The following is a 16936-nucleotide window of genomic DNA, read 5'->3' on the forward strand; positions in this document are numbered from 1 at the left end:
CCAATGGGTTGTATTTAGAATGACATAGGAATGACTGTGAAAAAATATTGAACTTCATATTCGAATTCAGTTTCGAGTTATTTTGGTTTTTACTAAAAAATTTCAAAGTGTACGAACACTTTTGGGAGCCACTGTACACATTCGTGATTGCGAAAAACATAATTTGAATTCTAAATGTGGAAATTCAAATTACTTTAATTTTATTTTTTAAATTTTATTTTGTTTATTTTTTTCTGAGAAAACGAAAGTTATTTCTTAAAGTTGACAATTTACTGTTTTTTTTTACTTTGGTAAAAGCATTAATTCATTAAAAAAATTATTTTTGGCAACAGGGGGAAAAGATACGATTTTTTTATGATGTATTTATTTTAATGAGCTTATCAATTTTAACTATTTTATCATTTATTTTAATTGTTATTATTATCTATTATTTTTACGTTTTGAAAGCTGTTAAAGATTTTTTTTTTAATGGAGAAAGTGTATTAGCTGCTTTGTTTAAAAGGTGCCGCTATTTTATTTGTTCGTTTATTTATTATTTATTTTCACATCTAGTTTTTTAGATGAGTGAGGCATATTTTATTCCTAGAAACCAACTTAAAATATTAAAAAATTATGTTTGAAACAATTTGCGATTTTAGCTATTTTGGAGAATATTGATCAGGTACCAGAAAGTAGTATGGGTATACGGGAAAGTAGGCTCGTTTAGTTCTAGACGGAACTTCTTGTTAGAAATGTATAGTTTCACTTTCGAATATTTCTATTTTTTAAGAAGGTAATAAAATGTCTTTTACTTTATCAAAATCCTATGTCAGATGAAAAATTATTAACATACACAAGCGAAAGAAATAAACGAGATAAAATTATATGCATGTAAGTAGAAAAAAAAATACTTACTGGGGCTCAGCGGGAATTTATGCATAGGTTAAGTTGGTATTATTTAGAATGATAGGTAACAACAACTTTAGAACCAAACAACAAACTTTAAGAAACAGAAAAAAATGAATCATTTCTTTTAGACAAATAAGAACAGTACTTTAATATCGTCTGTTTTATTCAATTCGTAATATAGTGCCTAGAAAGAATAGTGTGCCGATCGGCGCTTTTTCCCCTTCGATTCTTGAAGACAAAATGTATGAAAACCGCTAGAGGGCAGTGCGGTCGAGGTGTACGTTCAATTTCGCGGTGTTTACATTAGTAGACGCGGGATTTTGTTACAATTTAGTTCCGCGTTTCTCTTTTTTACTTTTATTTCGTGAATATTTCATGAAACATCGTTCAAGGCTTTTGATGGAGGCATCAAAGTTTAATATTAGAAGAAGTAAAGCTTTATCTTATTTCGTACCAGGGTGCAAAAGTGGATACAAGACATGCAAAGAAAAAGTTTCGCTTTTTAAAGCTCCAGCAGATGAAGAAAAACTAAAGAAGTGGAACTCGTTAATTCCCAGGTTAGATAAAGTTTTTGATAAATATTGCTCGATTTGTGCTCTGCATTTCGAAAAACATTTTATTGAAACGCATAATGAGCATATTATAAATGGTGAGGAAGTTTTGATTCCCCGGGAAAAACTTTTTTAAAAGACGAGGCAATTACGACAATTTTCCCAAATCTGCCAACATACTTTACTAAAAAAATACCAAAGCAAAGGTCCATCAGGAATTATGCAGTTAAGAAAAACGTTCCCTGTTTGAAAAAAATAAAACTTGATCTTTCCGCAGATGAAACTGAAATAACCACGTATAAATCTATTATAGACGAAATTGTTCATATTAATTTGCCTAACGAATATTGGGTTTGTATGAAATTAAAAAAATCTCCAAATATTGTAGTTTTTGTATATAATGAAAATTATGTGGAAAATAATATTGACGATAAAAATATCATTATTGAAGTAGAAGAAAATTTACAAATCAATGCTACTATTTTGGTCAAAGGTGTAAAAGTAGATTATCCTGTTCTTCGACTCAGACTGAGAAGCCCTGATAATTTTAATTAGCTTCAAGAATTTAGAAGCAGTTTTATTTTGTAACTAGCGGTACCCGCACGACATTGTCCGAAGGAGAAAATTAAAAGGTCATTTGATTAGCCTGTATATTTACAAATAATGGATGATGAATTTCTCGCCAATTGACTATGTTCATTCGCTCTTCCCATGTTACGATTCCACGTCTGGATAATTTCGTAATTTACTCGTCCATCTTATGATAATTCTGCTTCGGAAACTGTTTTTAAAATTTAAAAATAAAAAAAGAACAAAATCGAATTTTCGAAAATTTGCTTCGAGGTGCACACCCCCATGCTACAAACTAACTTTGTACTAAATTTCATGAAAATCGGCCGAACGGTATAGGCGCTGTGCGCGTCACAGGGATCCAGACAGAATTCCGGACAGAAATCCAGACAGAGAGACTCGGCTTTATTATTAGTAGAGAAATAAGAGACGCGCTGTTATTGAATACTTAGGGGCCATTCATTAATTACGTAAGGATGATTTTGGCAATTTTTGACCCTCCCCCATGTAAGGGTACGTAAGAATTTTCACCCCCCCCCCCCCAGTCTTATGTAAGATTCCATTTCGTTTTTCAAAATGATAAAATAACAAATCTTGAATCGTTACATCACTGGAATCGTTATTAAATTCACATTATTAAATTAAACCTTTTGCGTAAAGAAATAGTTACTGAAAAGAATCTAAACTGAATGTTTTTTCGACTTTTTTTTTTTGATATATCATTAATTACAAATAAAACATGCCGTACGCAATGCGACTCCTTTATTATATTTTACACTATAAATTCTTTGTAAAACAAATAAAAAAACATCTTATCCTAACACGTTTCTTACCTTCCAGACGCAAATGGAACATAATCTCTGCCAAATCACTTGACCGCGCAATGTCTAATGTGAAATATCGACTTGGAAAATATGTAAGAATGAGTTTGACCCTCCCCCCAAGTAAGGGTACGTAGAGGCTTTTCCAACCCCCCTCCCCCTTGGGACCCTTACGTATTTAATGAATGGGCCCTTATAGTCTACTATTTTCATTGAAGTAAGGTAGTTTTATAATAAGGTAATAAGGTAATTTTATATGCTTCAAAAAATAAACGAACACCCATGTAACAATTAGCACTTATTACAGAATTTGTCTTTTGCGCAGAAATAAGTTTAATCCGAAAAACGGGGTTTTTAAACTGCGAAATCAGCATGCTGTCGCTGATTTAAAACGAGTCTGATTGAGGAGCATAACGTACTACTCGAGTGCAGCGCCACCTGGATTTTCCTCAGATCTGACCTCACTTTTTCCCCGCCGATCGGCACACTACTCTTTCTAGGCACTATAATTCGTAATAAAAATAATTAATTTTATATTTTCATTTATTGAAAACAGATCGACAGCGAAAAATTTTAAAACATTTTCAAATAAACGATGCACGAATCCGATAAATAAAATCCGATAAGTAATTCCAAACTGACTCGTACGCATCAGTACGAATGTTTGAGGAAAATATTGCAAAGCATACCCTTTAATGATATTCAGTAAATTACCGCCCATTATCCAGGGCTAAAGCAGAAATACATGAAATACACAGCCAGCTCAGTCATTTACAGCCGAGGACTGCAGTTTCGTGCTCATTAGCACTCTAGGAAATGACTGAGCTGGCGGTGTATTTCATGTGTTTCTGCATTAGACCTGGCTAATGGGCCGGTAATTTACTGAATATACCATGCCTTGCCTTCAATCTTCGAGTTGAACCGAACCATTGCTTCGGTCACTCGTCTGGTATGTGCTAATTCTATATTAGCTACCAGTTTGTTTGGCACTCTTGGCTTCCTTAAGGGGCTTTCCATCTCCAGCTCAGTCACTTTCCTATGCTGGGCTGATGAGTGCTAATAAGCACGAAACTGCAGTCATCGGCTGGAAATGACTGATCCGGCGGTTATTTCATGTATACCCTTTAATTATTGACTATTTTGCCTCCTTCTGAATCATTCTCCAAACCTTAGTACTCTATCTCCTTCACTAGCTCTCGAATATAGGTAAGTCATTTTTTTTAATTAAAAGTATGTATACATTTTCTTTTTTCCAGTACGTATCATCCACCGACGACGATTGCTGAACATCACACAGAACTATACTCATGGCATATTTATGGCATATATTTATGGCTCATATTTATGTCAAGTTAAGACTTTTTTTTGTCTTAATTAATAACGCGAAATTAAACTTTGTAAACATAAATTTGTAAAAATCTGAGAACGTAGAACTCGAAACGTATTTGTGGAGCGAGGGCAAGTAGAAGTGGGGCCATCAAGTTATTTAAGTAATAATTTTGCTATACTGGTGGAAAAGATTTAAAACATTTTAAAATTGAGCTTTTCATTACTTTTATAATAGACATTTTTCTTTATGTCATGAGACATCAATCCTGTTATATTTAGTTACTGCACAGTGTACTGCATATCAATATGTTACAGCATTTATTGATATTAATGTTAGTATTTATATCACGGAAAACATTCTCGTAGTACGTTCATTATAATTTTTTAGCGAACCGTGGTGGAACTGTATTTTTCTCTATACATAAAAAACTTACTCTGTTAGTCACTGAGTTAGCTTTATGCGTTTTATGTATTCTAAAGTATCAGTTTTGCTTAGATTTTTTTGAAAGTACAAAAATGTTCAAATATAATAGTATTAAATAATTGTAAATATCAAGTATTTGACTAGGTTATAATGGTGTTCTTTAACTTTTATTTTGAAGATGAAATTTCGAAATAGTAGTAATCCAAATAGATTGACTTTTTTACTTAAACCCCTAAATAAAACAACAACCTACGGAATCCGATCAACAGAGATTAATTTTTCTTTGGTCGCGAACTGGAAATACAGTATATGATCTTATTGATACCATGTTCTTTAAATTGAAACAATTCCATATTTATCCTCTGATTCTTAGGGTGATTAATGCATTGCAACTTCAGAACGCTTTGAATACATTGAATTGTATCAATACAATCAACCTTAATCTTCCAAGCAATAAAATTTTGGCTCGCTGCAGCTTAATTGTTCGTGAAAACTAGATTATGTTCCTTTCTCTTCCAAAAATCGAACTTCAAATAGATTCGAAAGCCCGTGCAATATTTTTGGATTTCATTGTTGAACATATGGAACTCTTATCAAATTGAATTATGAGCTTGTAAACACAACTCGCATTACTGTCAAACTGTTTCTGCCAACTAATTGTTGCAGACACCGGATATCCTATCAGATGTCAAAAGCTCACCATTGCTTAGAATATTAATGACAGTAGATAAAAATGTTTGAGAATTGTTTCGATGAAAAAAACCATAACTTTTCAAATTAGACATACCATAAGGAAGCGAATGTTAGCTAACTCAGTAACTGAGATATTACTACTGTTTATTCTTTAAGGTCAGCGTTGAAATAAACAAGATGTTTTGTATTGTTTTTCCTAAAATTCATCATTCATCATTTTTTACGATTTACGATACCTTATTAAATTTTATTAATGTTTTAACCTTATTTTGTACAAAGAGTCGTTTGTTGCTTCTTTTCAACTTCTTAATGGTTTAGTTTATCCATTGCGTTGGAGTAGCCTTTTTCTTTTTATTTTGCAATTCATTATCTAGCCTATTAATAGTAATAGAAGCATTAAATAATGCTAGATATAGTGGTAATTTGTAGGATATATCTTATCCATGTTCAAGCTTATACGTATGAATTTCCAATTACATCATTCTTAAAATATTAAGTTTTTCTGCTTATATTCTAAAAGTATTCAACCCCCCCCCCCCCTCTTTCTCTTTCTCTCTCTCTCTTTATTTCTTTCTTTTTTCTTTTTTATTTCTGCATGGAGTCTAAGATTTTATTTATGACGTTTGGTTTTAAAAGTTTTTTTTTTTTTTTTGACATTTATTGTAGAAGGTTTCTGACACTTTTTATGAAAAAATTCACTTTTTTAAACATTTAACATCTTAATCATAAGCTTAAAGAAGAAATCTCTTTGGTCTTTTTATAATGAAACTAATACTCAATTAACTTAGTGTTAGTTTAAAAATTGTTTGTGAAATGCAAATGATTACAAAAGCAATAATAATGCGCCACTTATAAAATCACTGGATTATAAAATCAGCCCCTTTTTATAGTCAAATCTTGAAGAACAGAATCATTACAATATGAAAAGATGCTAAAAACATCATTTAGTAAAATCTTTATCGCCGTTTTATAAAATAAAGATTTTAGAGGTCATATGCCGAAATTTGAAAACGATGGTAATAATTAAATTCAAAATTGTTATAGAGAAGACATAAAAAAAATCCAAAGTCATGTCGCACCAAGAAGTGAAAGAGCGCCTTGGAGGATGAGCAAATCACAGTGCCGAAATTTTCCCTCTCCAATGTATGTCAGAAAAGCACTTATTGTCGTACAATGCACTTGAAAGAAAAGAGGAGGTAATGTTTCAAATTGCAAGAATTTTTAAAAACTTTCAAATGATGTGTAGTTTTCACTTTCAAATTTTGTTAATTAAACAGCAATACGCTAGACCCTTGTGCAAATAAGAATGGAAATCAATTTAATGAAAATGTCTACTATATTTTGTAACACTTAAAAATGCATATCAATAGTTATTTATATCATTTTTGGAGTATTTAAACTTTAAAACATATCTTTTTAAGTGTTGGGACGCCGGTTTTTAAAATCTGCCGTTTAATAAAATCTAATTCCCTGAGGAAGTATATGATTTTAATAACCAACGAGCTCTAAGTATGATCAGTATTTGTGATTGAATTTTTTAAATTGATTATTTTTGAATCAATTAGTTACCACTTATTACTTCACGAAAAAATACTATAGTTCAAAATACATAATGGTTTCCTCTTTTTTCAAAAATTTTGCAATTTTCACGTAAAAAATAATTTTTCCAACCTAATTTTATGCATGAAAACAGCAAAAATTTGCAATAAAATTCGAGGCATACATATTCAATTAACAGGAGTGAAGTTATTGAAAAATATCTTAACTTTTCTCTGGTAGTTTCCTGCATTTTAGAAATATTTGTGATAAATTCGTATTTCAAATCCCCCCTTTTTTATCCCCATTACTTGTACACATACTTTGAATTGAGTACTAAGGAAAATCTTAAATTTCAATTAACATCTCTTATAATTTATCCATTTATCAGAGATTATTATGCTTCTAAATTAGCATTTTCTGACGTTGAATTATTCAATTTAGGCTTTGAAGAAACGTCTTCTCTTCAATGACATTTTCCGATTGAATAGTTTAGTAAAAAACGCATTTTTCATGCATAACTTGTCATGCATGTTATGTTTACATTTATTTGAAGTAATTATAGACTACATTTTGGTCACACTGATATTTCTTCTGAAGGAAATTAAACCTAGAACGTAAATTTCCGAGTTATAACCTCAGAGAAGACTTTAAAAGCGGTTTAAACTGAAAATTAAACTGTGCAAATGTTTTGCGTGCTGAAAAAACATTGAAGGTAAAAAGTTTTATTTTGGGCTGAACTGCTAGTTACATTTCATAGTTTTGAAGGAGAGAAAAAATTGGAACTGAGATTATTCAGTTCGAGTTGTAACACTTGCTTGATGAAGCAGAAGGAAACACTAAGGTTAATTTTGCTCAGAACAACTTAATATGGCCACCAAAATATGACTCATCTATGACGAATAATGACTTTTTTTGGTGTTTCAGGCTCAAAAAGAATTAACGACAAACCTATGACTGAGGGAAATGGAACAGATTTGTTTATTTTAATATTCAAAAAAAAAAAAGATAGCACAAAAAATGTTTATTGCACTGTGAAAATAATAACAGTCATAATTAGTTTGTTGTATCAAGCACAAAACTGTCCTCTGTATCTTTTTTATGAGTGCTTGGGTATCACTTATAATCACAACAACAGAGTTTTGCCGTCTAGGTGGCATTGGTTGCCAAAAATTGTTTGAATTATTCTAATTATTAAAATTTTCATCCTGTGCATTTTTTTAAAAGAATTTACAAATGGTGCACAATTGAAATGATACAAAAAGTCGTTTATTCTTAGACAATACAATTTTATGCAATTTCATGGTTTCTAAAACTGCTTATGTTTTTTTATCACATCTTTAAACGGCATTAAGTTTGTAAACACTAGTCGACCTATCCATGTTTTTAAAATTCTTCAGGTACTACAGTAAAATTTTTGCAAAATCTGATACTTGCTGATTAGTTATTGGTCGTCAACATTCTTCATCAAAATTTGCACAAGCAGGTTCTTCACGAACAGCTTCGTAAGATTCACATGCATTTAAACTTTCCTTCAAGTTCAAGAAATCTTTCAATTCCACTTAGTCCACATCAAGAAAGGTTTCAAAATGATAGCTTACGTCGCTCAGTGGGGCGAAAACGCCAAAAAGCGTTTATAAATGTTTTTTTTCCTATATTAAACCAATTGAGGATTAATAAATTTGCGCACGCCTACCTCTTAATCAGAACTGGAATTTTAGAGCCCTTTGTCCACTACAAAGCTGAAGGGAACCTTTAGAAAGTTGAAAAACCATGACTGCGGGAATTTACAAAAAATGCATTTAAGCAGTCTATATATTTTTTTCTTATTAAAGGCGGGTATATTTAATTTATCTCGTGTCCAACGATAGTAATAGGACGAAAAAATGAGTAATCGAATTCTCAAACCAGAAATCGGTTTTGATCAGCACCGAAAACTTGAAAATTCAAAGTTATTTTTTTCAAACATTATACAAAAAAATGTCCTCTTAGAAATTAATATTAATTAGTCATAAATGGTCTGTAGAAAGACCCTGAAATGGAATTAGCTGCGTAAACTTGCGAACTTTGAACCCTGAGTCCAAACAAATAGAAAAAACTCGTTAATTAGATACCTATGTAAACAAACAAGCGAGATAGGTTTAAAAACATTTTTTTCGTCGGTCACTTTAGTTTCGTTATCATAGTTCTTTTTGATATCACAGCTCTTCCAGCACTTTTAACTACTGTTTCTATCGCAGCAAAACTTCTTTTCTATTGACTTCAGTTTGCATTTATTTTAAGCGTCATTTTGTCCTAAAAGCAGGATAATTTGAGTCATTCAGAAAAAAAAGGCTTTTTTTAAAAACACAACTTTTCTCGATAATTAATTCTCCCAAAAATTAGCCAGCGGAGAAAGTTTAGGTCGTTTGCAACGACAAAAGTAGTCCAATCGGTTATTTTTCAAGTAATAATTTAGGAACACTATTGTAAACAAATTATCCTCCTCATTTAAGCTAATAAGCAAAGTAATGTGTTAAAGGGGAGAAGAACTTATTTTCTTCTTATTTTGATTGCATTTTTATGCATAAAAGAAAAACAAAACTTTCTTAAAAACACTTGAGATTTAGAGAACTTTGTATTGAAAGCACTAAATAACTTTGGGACCAAGTGAAAACTTCAAATATAAGGAATATTCGAGTTATAAGGCTTCGGGTTATCGAGAGTTGATTGTATTTCTAAATGACTTCTTTATGGATTTAAGTAGGCAGCACGCGGGTTAGTTCACATTTTTCGCGTCATATAAACTGTTACACACGACTGAGCAAAGAAAGTTACATGCATTAGTTAACTTACATACTTCTTTCACATAACTTTTAAAAATGATCTTTTGTAAAAATCTGTAAATTTTAACGCTTGAATCCCATTACAGCCGATTTAATTCTTATGACATTAACATGTCCACACGAATAGGTTTCGGATAATTGGACTGTTCTTGTTTTTCATGTCGAACATTTTTTTATACTTTATCTTTTCTGGTTGATGGAAAAATCAGATCACCAATTAACTGCAATCCATGAAGAATAAGAAATGTTCGATTGCTCTAGAAAGTTACGAAATTTTAGAACGTAGTTATGCGTTTCAAGAATAAGAATTGAATAAATACCTTTGCGCTTGAAAAGTAAAATAAGATATTTTAAAGTTTTATTACACAAAATTTGCAGATCGCTGCAGACACGTGTTTCGGTGTTTCAAGGAACCCCTTTTTCAGTGCAATGAAGTGTGAGCTTCAGGATGAAAAGCTCTCAGTAAAAAGCAACAAAGTGGAACAGAAAAACAGTTTAAAAATGTAAAAATGGGTGATCAACAAAAAAAAAAAAAAAAAAAAACGGAACAATTGAGCCGAAATTTATCACCGAACTCCACCAAAAAAGAAAAAAAATCGTAAAGTAATAAATTTCAAAAAACTCGATAAAAAATAAAACTAATGTTACTATGGAGAAAGAAAATACTGCATGCACGCAGTGCCGCAGTTAGAAAAGAATATTTCGAGAAACTCCATCGTATGGTTTGGATTGGACTCAGTAAAAGAAAAAGAAGTTTGAAACCAATTTACATTTACATAATTTTTACAATAACAGAAAAAAAAATGGGGGGGGCACCCCCTCCCCGTTTCACTACACACGTGGTTCGAGAATACAAATCCTTTTTCTAGAAATTCGACTTTCTTGCGTCAGGAAGCTCACAAGTTTATGTATTCATATTTTTATATTTCTTTTAACCCCGTAGCATATGCTTCCTTTTTTTTGGAATTTTTGCAATAATAACGTTAGTTTTCTCATTAATTCGACCAAAGTCGCTTGAACAATGAAAGCTCTTTTGTCTTTTGTAACCATGTGACATTTTTCTAGTGTGCCTCATGCAAACTACAGAGAATAAATTGTATTAGCTACAAGCAAATTTACTCTGTGTGCCTGTCTGAGAATTTCCTGGAATGTGTATTCCGCATGACTACGTGAATTATTACAAGTTGTCAAACATAAATTAATGTAGTTAAAAAGTATGCCTTGTTCATAAGATATAAACTATAAGAACGTATATTTCTCGCTGATATAACTCTAATACTTTTATTGAATCAATATCCCTTTAAAGATTTCTCCGTTGTTCAAGGGCATTACATGCATTTTTGAGATGGTTTCGTTCCCCATTTGCACACCTTTTAAAGTTGTACAATAATAATTGTTTTGAAAATTTTCCCTATTCAATTATTGCCTTTTTTCTGATTCATTTGGTTTCATGTTTTTTTTTTTTTTTTTAAATATTTATATAACTATTTTGTATGCATGAGTTTCTTCATAAAAGATTTGAATCGATAACACATTTTTCAATTTTCGTATATTACACTATCTTATTATTTTTTCTGGATTAAAAGCCATAAGTATGATACCAAATACATTTGAGAAAATTTTGAAAGCATATTGACTTTTAATAAAATAATTAATAATCACCTTTGAAATGCTAACTTTCATACGATATATTTATATAATATTTTCATTTCTTATAGGGCCATAGAGATATTTTACTTCCAGAGCTATAATTTTAGTACTTTTTTATCATTACATATTTTTTCTTTATTTCTATGCTCCCTTAGTTTCATTTTCTTTCATTACAGTTCATCTTTTTAAAGGTAAGGATCTGCTTAAAAGCACTCTTAATATAGGTTAGTGCAATTTTTTTGGGTAAGTATATTAAAGTTTGGCTTAAACTATGTGAAATATTTTCAAATAGTTAACAGAGTTACTTTAAAACAACTATATAATATTATATTATGGTCAAAGAAAATAGATTTTCATGCATGAGTAAAACAGTCTACAGTAAAGTTCTCCTCAGGTGACAATTGATAAGATCCAACAAACGATCAGATCTGGATAAAGGTAGCACACACACACCACGTGTTTCCACAGAACAATTGTATTTCCTAAAACGTTGCCAGGGTGCTATTTGTATTTGATATTTAGATCTACTTTTTCCGTCAAAACTAAATTAGTATTAAAAAATTCGCTTACCTAATGTATTCTGAGATGTCCAGAGGAAAGTGACCAGCACTACGGACAGCGTAATCCGTGAAGACATCATTTTAGACTTTGAGTCCTTAAACACTCAATAGAATTATGCAGAGTATGTGTTCATATTTGTAGAAAAACAGTTGAAAGACAAGGTTCCTTTTTCTTCCAAAATAGTTTTTGAGATGGCACTTATTAAAAATAAATAATTATGCTTTTCGAAAATGATGCAGTTAAATTGAAAGTACAGTTAGAAGAGATGGAATACTCAGAATTAAAGTTTTCGATTCATATCAGCAAAATATCACAATTTCATGTTGCTTCATCCAATTCGAAAGGCAGCACTTTCAGCAAGATATGTATAGTATTGCACTTGAATGATTTAAATTGTAATACATTAAGTGTTTTCATAAAAGAACCACCATTGAACACATTTTAATATCAAATTCATAGTCAAATGACCTTCAAAGTTTCCAAAAGTACTCCATAGGACCTATTTTCAGAATTCATTGCTAAATCTTCTTTTTAAAATGTCTGGAAGTAGCTGAAGAGAAGGAAATATAAAGTTTTGCTCTACACTGGTGCTTGAGCTGAGTTCAACAAAGTTAAAAAATAATGAAACAAGGAAGAAAATCAGTTTCGAAATACTTAATGAATAATCAGAGGAGACCTCTGGGAGGGAATGTCGGGGAACGATACATCCCACTGAGAAGTCAGGTCGACCCCTGCCGTGGCTCCATGGAATGATCTCGGGCCGATTCGAATCACATGGACAGTGCTCGAAAATAAAGCACATTAACAGGTGAACTCCGTTTGCGCACGCAAGGAACTAACGAATAAAATAATCCCGGAGAAACTCCAACGAAGCCGACGCTTATGTGACGTCACGACCTGGTTCGAAAGTCTTCGAGGCCAGTGGACAGGTTTGTGGATTTGTTGCTTTTTTTTTCTGTCTTTTGTTTTTTCTCTTCAAACGTGACAGAAGCGGTTCAGCGCGGATAGATTGCACTCCTACGAACGATTTTTTTAAAATAAATGAAATGCAAAACTTTAAAAATAATAATAAATATCCTTTGCAATGCATAATACAGTGTTTATTTCATTAGAAATTTTTTTCGTAAAAGATTCAACTTTTTTTTTTTTTTCAAAATAGAGTAAATAAATATATTCAATAAAAAAAAGTTTTATGTAATTTTTCGAGATTAAACTATAGTAGGCCACCTGCCTTTCCATTATGACGGGGAAGTAAAAAACTACTTGCACTTATTTTTTATAATACGTTTTAATAGTAAAACGTTTGAAATTGAACCACATTTTTCAACCAGTGTCCTGATTTTTGCGATGCACGTTCCGGAGCGGATACAAGGGAGGGCCATGGAGGTCATGACCCCCGTCAATATTACCCAACCACGTTGTGTTCAAACACTTCTTTACTAATAATAAAGCAGTAAGTCTCTCTGTCCGGAGGATGTCTGGAGGATGTCTGTAGGATGTCCGTAGGATGTCTGTGACGCGCATAGCGCTTAAACCGTTCGGCCGATTTTCATGAAATTTGGCACAAAGTTAGTATGTAGCATGGGGGTGTGCACCTCGAAGCGATTTTTCGAAAATTCGATGTGGTTCTTTTTCTATTCCAATTTTAAGAAAAAAAGTATCATAAATTACGAAATTATCGTAACGTGGAACCGTAACATGGGCACAAGCCAATTGGCGAGATACGAAATGATCATAACGTGGAACCGTAATGTCGGTACAAGCCAACTGGCGAGAAAATTCACTATACATTATTTGTAAATATACAGGCGAACCAAAAGACCTTTTGATTTTTCTATTGCGGGCGAAGCCGTGCGGGTATCACTAGTTCTGAATAAAATGTAAACGATTTCAGTACTTTTCAAATCATAAATTATTTTAAGAAGTAAGTACAATGAACTCTTTCTATTCTGAACACTTATGGGACCGAAAAAAAGTGCTCAGATTATGGTAGTGTTCATTATATAGGGAGACTGGAAATGAATGCGTTAATGGACTATATTCAGCACTTAGCCAAGTGGTTACCAGTTTTTGAGGTATAGTGTTGAATTTTGGATTGGCAGCAAGTGTAATGTCCAAGTGAACTCAGTAGGACCTAAACTCTTGCTTTTCTGTCCTTTTTAACTAAAAACGTTTTAACGTAACATTCAACTATAAAATATTACAGTACTGTTATCGGTACGATACTTGTAAAAAAAAAGAGTAATTTGCTTTTGCATTGTGTATTCTTCTGCAAGGTACGTGTTATCATGTAATTTTTAAGCGAAAAGGTTTCCATCCGCATATTGCTTGTAGGTAATCGTACTTTAAAGGTCTTGAACACTATTTGATACAAAAGTTGGATTCTTGAAATACACAGTTGAGTGGTCGAAACTTCAGGCCTATATTTATTAGCTGAATGACTTTATGTGATGCAGCAATATCCGGAAAAATTAATTCTTCTTATTATTTTCATTTTCTTAATACTCTTCAATCATTGTGTTAAAAGTGAAGGTATTTTAGGCTGTGTGTCCGATTTGGTTCACAGGAATTCCTGAGTACTGATTGTGAACATGTTCAGTATATAGAGAGATTAGTCTTTAAGGGGGTTTAAAATAGTGTTCATAATATTAGGGTGTTCATATTATAGGGTGTTCACAGTACAGATAGGTCAGCCTATGTTAAGTCTATGGAGTTTCGCCGGGATCATCAAAATGTGTTCTGAATATCATGGTGTTCACATTAGGGAATGTTCAGATAGAGAGAGTCCACTGTATTTGATATACTACTTCTTTTCATTGATTATGAAATTAATTTTTAAAATGTATGCCCTATTAGGTGTCTTGTTTCGGACCGATGTAATGCTTTTTATTGCCACCAAGCAGTTTCAGAAATTTTTCGTGCCCAAAACCGTAGTTTTATTCATAGGGGGACGGGGAGGGGTCATTCTTCATCAGCCCCCTCCCCTAAAGTGGGTATAGTCTCAACAGTCACTTTAACTACCAATCAATAAAGTCTCAATATGAAGCTACTAGATATTGTTGGAATGATTTGCTAATATTATGCTAAATATTGTTGGATTGTTGGAATGAGCAGCCATCGGCTAGTGTCCCTAATGCCAGGAAAAACGATGTCCTTCTCTGAACATCCACTTTCACCAGCCGTCTTCAATTTCGAAAATTTTTCAGGAGAGAGTCCTGAACCACATTTTCTTCCTTACGTAATCTAAAGACGGTTTGCCCGTTTAGGATTTCAATTCCGAAAAATTTCCTGACGGAGATCTGAACCCTACCCTTTTCTGTAACGTAATCCCTTATATTTGCGTTTTGAGGACTTCAGCTTGGAAATTTTTCTGCAAGTACGACTGGAATTCCTCTCAACATCATTAAAGATCCTCAAAATTTACGTTTCTAGAACTTCTTAATTTTGAAAAAAAAAAAACTATTCCACTTTACTTTCTCAAAAATCGCCTCATACTGCGTTTTTAACGCTTCGGTTCCGAAAAATTTCCATGCAAGAGTTTTTGAACCTCATTCCATCTTCTAACCTTACCAAAAGATGGCCTACAATCGTGTTTTTACGATTTCGAGTTATAAAAGCTTTTGAAATTTAATTTCCCTCTCCTACGTTTTAGATAATTTACAAATTTGTTTAAATGTACTAAAATTTATTTCAGAGTAGGTAGTGCCGATTTTATTTCGGAGGGTAGGGGAGTGGTCCTCTCTCGCTTAAACATGTCCATGCCCCGTATTAAGGCTCATAATGCCCTTCCGGAACAAAAGGCCCGTAAAAACACTGGTTCTAAAAGGTGTGCTGCAAAGTGTTAATCGCTATTATTCGGTTGATGCTATTATGTTGGCAAGCGACGGTCAAGTCTCTTTATTTATTATAAAAATGTCTAATATTGATACGGTAGTTAGAAATGTTGCAAGTTAACTTAATAGGATACAATTAATGATAAACATGTTAAATAAGTATTACTAAAGATACTGACTAAAAAAAACTGGTTTGGTTTTACATGAGCTCTTGGAATTTTCTGTGGTGGAAGCGAAGTTTGAACTCTTGTACATTTTTTGTATTTGATAAGTATATGTTGCAAAGTGAAATTGTGAAAAAAAAAAAAACACTATAAAATAATACAGGTAGCTTTCAAAGCATGACACTCATATAGAAATGCTTTGTTGCAAATAGAGATGTAAAATTTCCGGAAATTTTGAAGTGGTGGGGGAGAAAAACGGTTTTTTTTCGGGAAAAAATGGAAAATTTACTTTTTTATGGATAAAAAATAGGGTTTTTTTAATAGCTCTGTGTTTCTTGGAACATATAAAGGGTTAAGCATTAAATAATATATGCAATCCATATCTTTTTTTTTCTGCTTGACAGAAATACACATAAGGCAAGTTTAATTAGAAAAAAAAACTTTTTGTCTTATAACTGAGAGCTTTCTTGGTCAAATACCAGAAAGAAGTCAAGCGTCGTTCAACCAATATTATTAAGTAAGACGTGTCTAATCATAACAATTACATTTTCTATTTCAGATTGCCTTTGAAACTTGAAATAATAATTGTAATTTTTGACTTTCAGACATGATTGATATTGTTTGAAAGAAAAATAAGTATGATTTCCCTTCCTTACAATGTAACTTTACTATTTGAAAATGAAAGCTATTGAGTTTTGATTTTTCCAATCCAGTCTAAGTCTAAATCAAAACTAAATTGATTTTTCTTTTTCTTTCCAAAAAACCCCATATCAAAACTGCGTGATGGTTTTTAAAGTTGAACCAAAACTTAAACTGGAGTTACAGTTTATTCATACGGCCTAGGGCGTCCCCCCCCCAAAAAAAACTTTCAAAAGTTGAAAGTCTCACAGTCTAAAAAGTTTCCTATGGTGGACATTAAATCACTGGTAAAATTTTTTTTACCTCTATGAAAATATTTAGTGGTCCCCCAAGAGAGTTGAATTTCGACAAAACGTCAGAAATTTAGCAAAATTTCACTAAAAGAAGAGTTTACGTCCACTAGCGCCCCCTACATCATTTTAAAATGTTTTTCATACACTAATGCCTTAGTT

The 16936-nt window shown here is 32.2% G+C and overlaps 1 protein-coding gene across 1 annotated transcript in view; it reads right to left on the reverse strand.

The window, feature by feature from the left end:
* The window catches only part of LOC129216043 (sushi, von Willebrand factor type A, EGF and pentraxin domain-containing protein 1-like), a 170322-nt gene extending 158388 nt beyond the window's left edge, over positions 1–11934 (reverse strand). Inside the window, exon 1 of the mRNA XM_054850188.1 lies at positions 11858–11934. Within this exon, the coding sequence (XP_054706163.1) occupies positions 11858–11927 (70 nt within the window). The 5' untranslated portion in view covers positions 11928–11934. The remainder of the gene's footprint in view (positions 1–11857) is intronic.
* Positions 11935–16936: the final 5002 nt, after the last annotated feature.

The sequence above is a fragment of the Uloborus diversus genome, chromosome 2, assembly GCF_026930045.1.
Source record: "Uloborus diversus isolate 005 chromosome 2, Udiv.v.3.1, whole genome shotgun sequence".
Lineage (NCBI taxonomy): Eukaryota > Metazoa > Arthropoda > Arachnida > Araneae > Uloboridae > Uloborus > Uloborus diversus.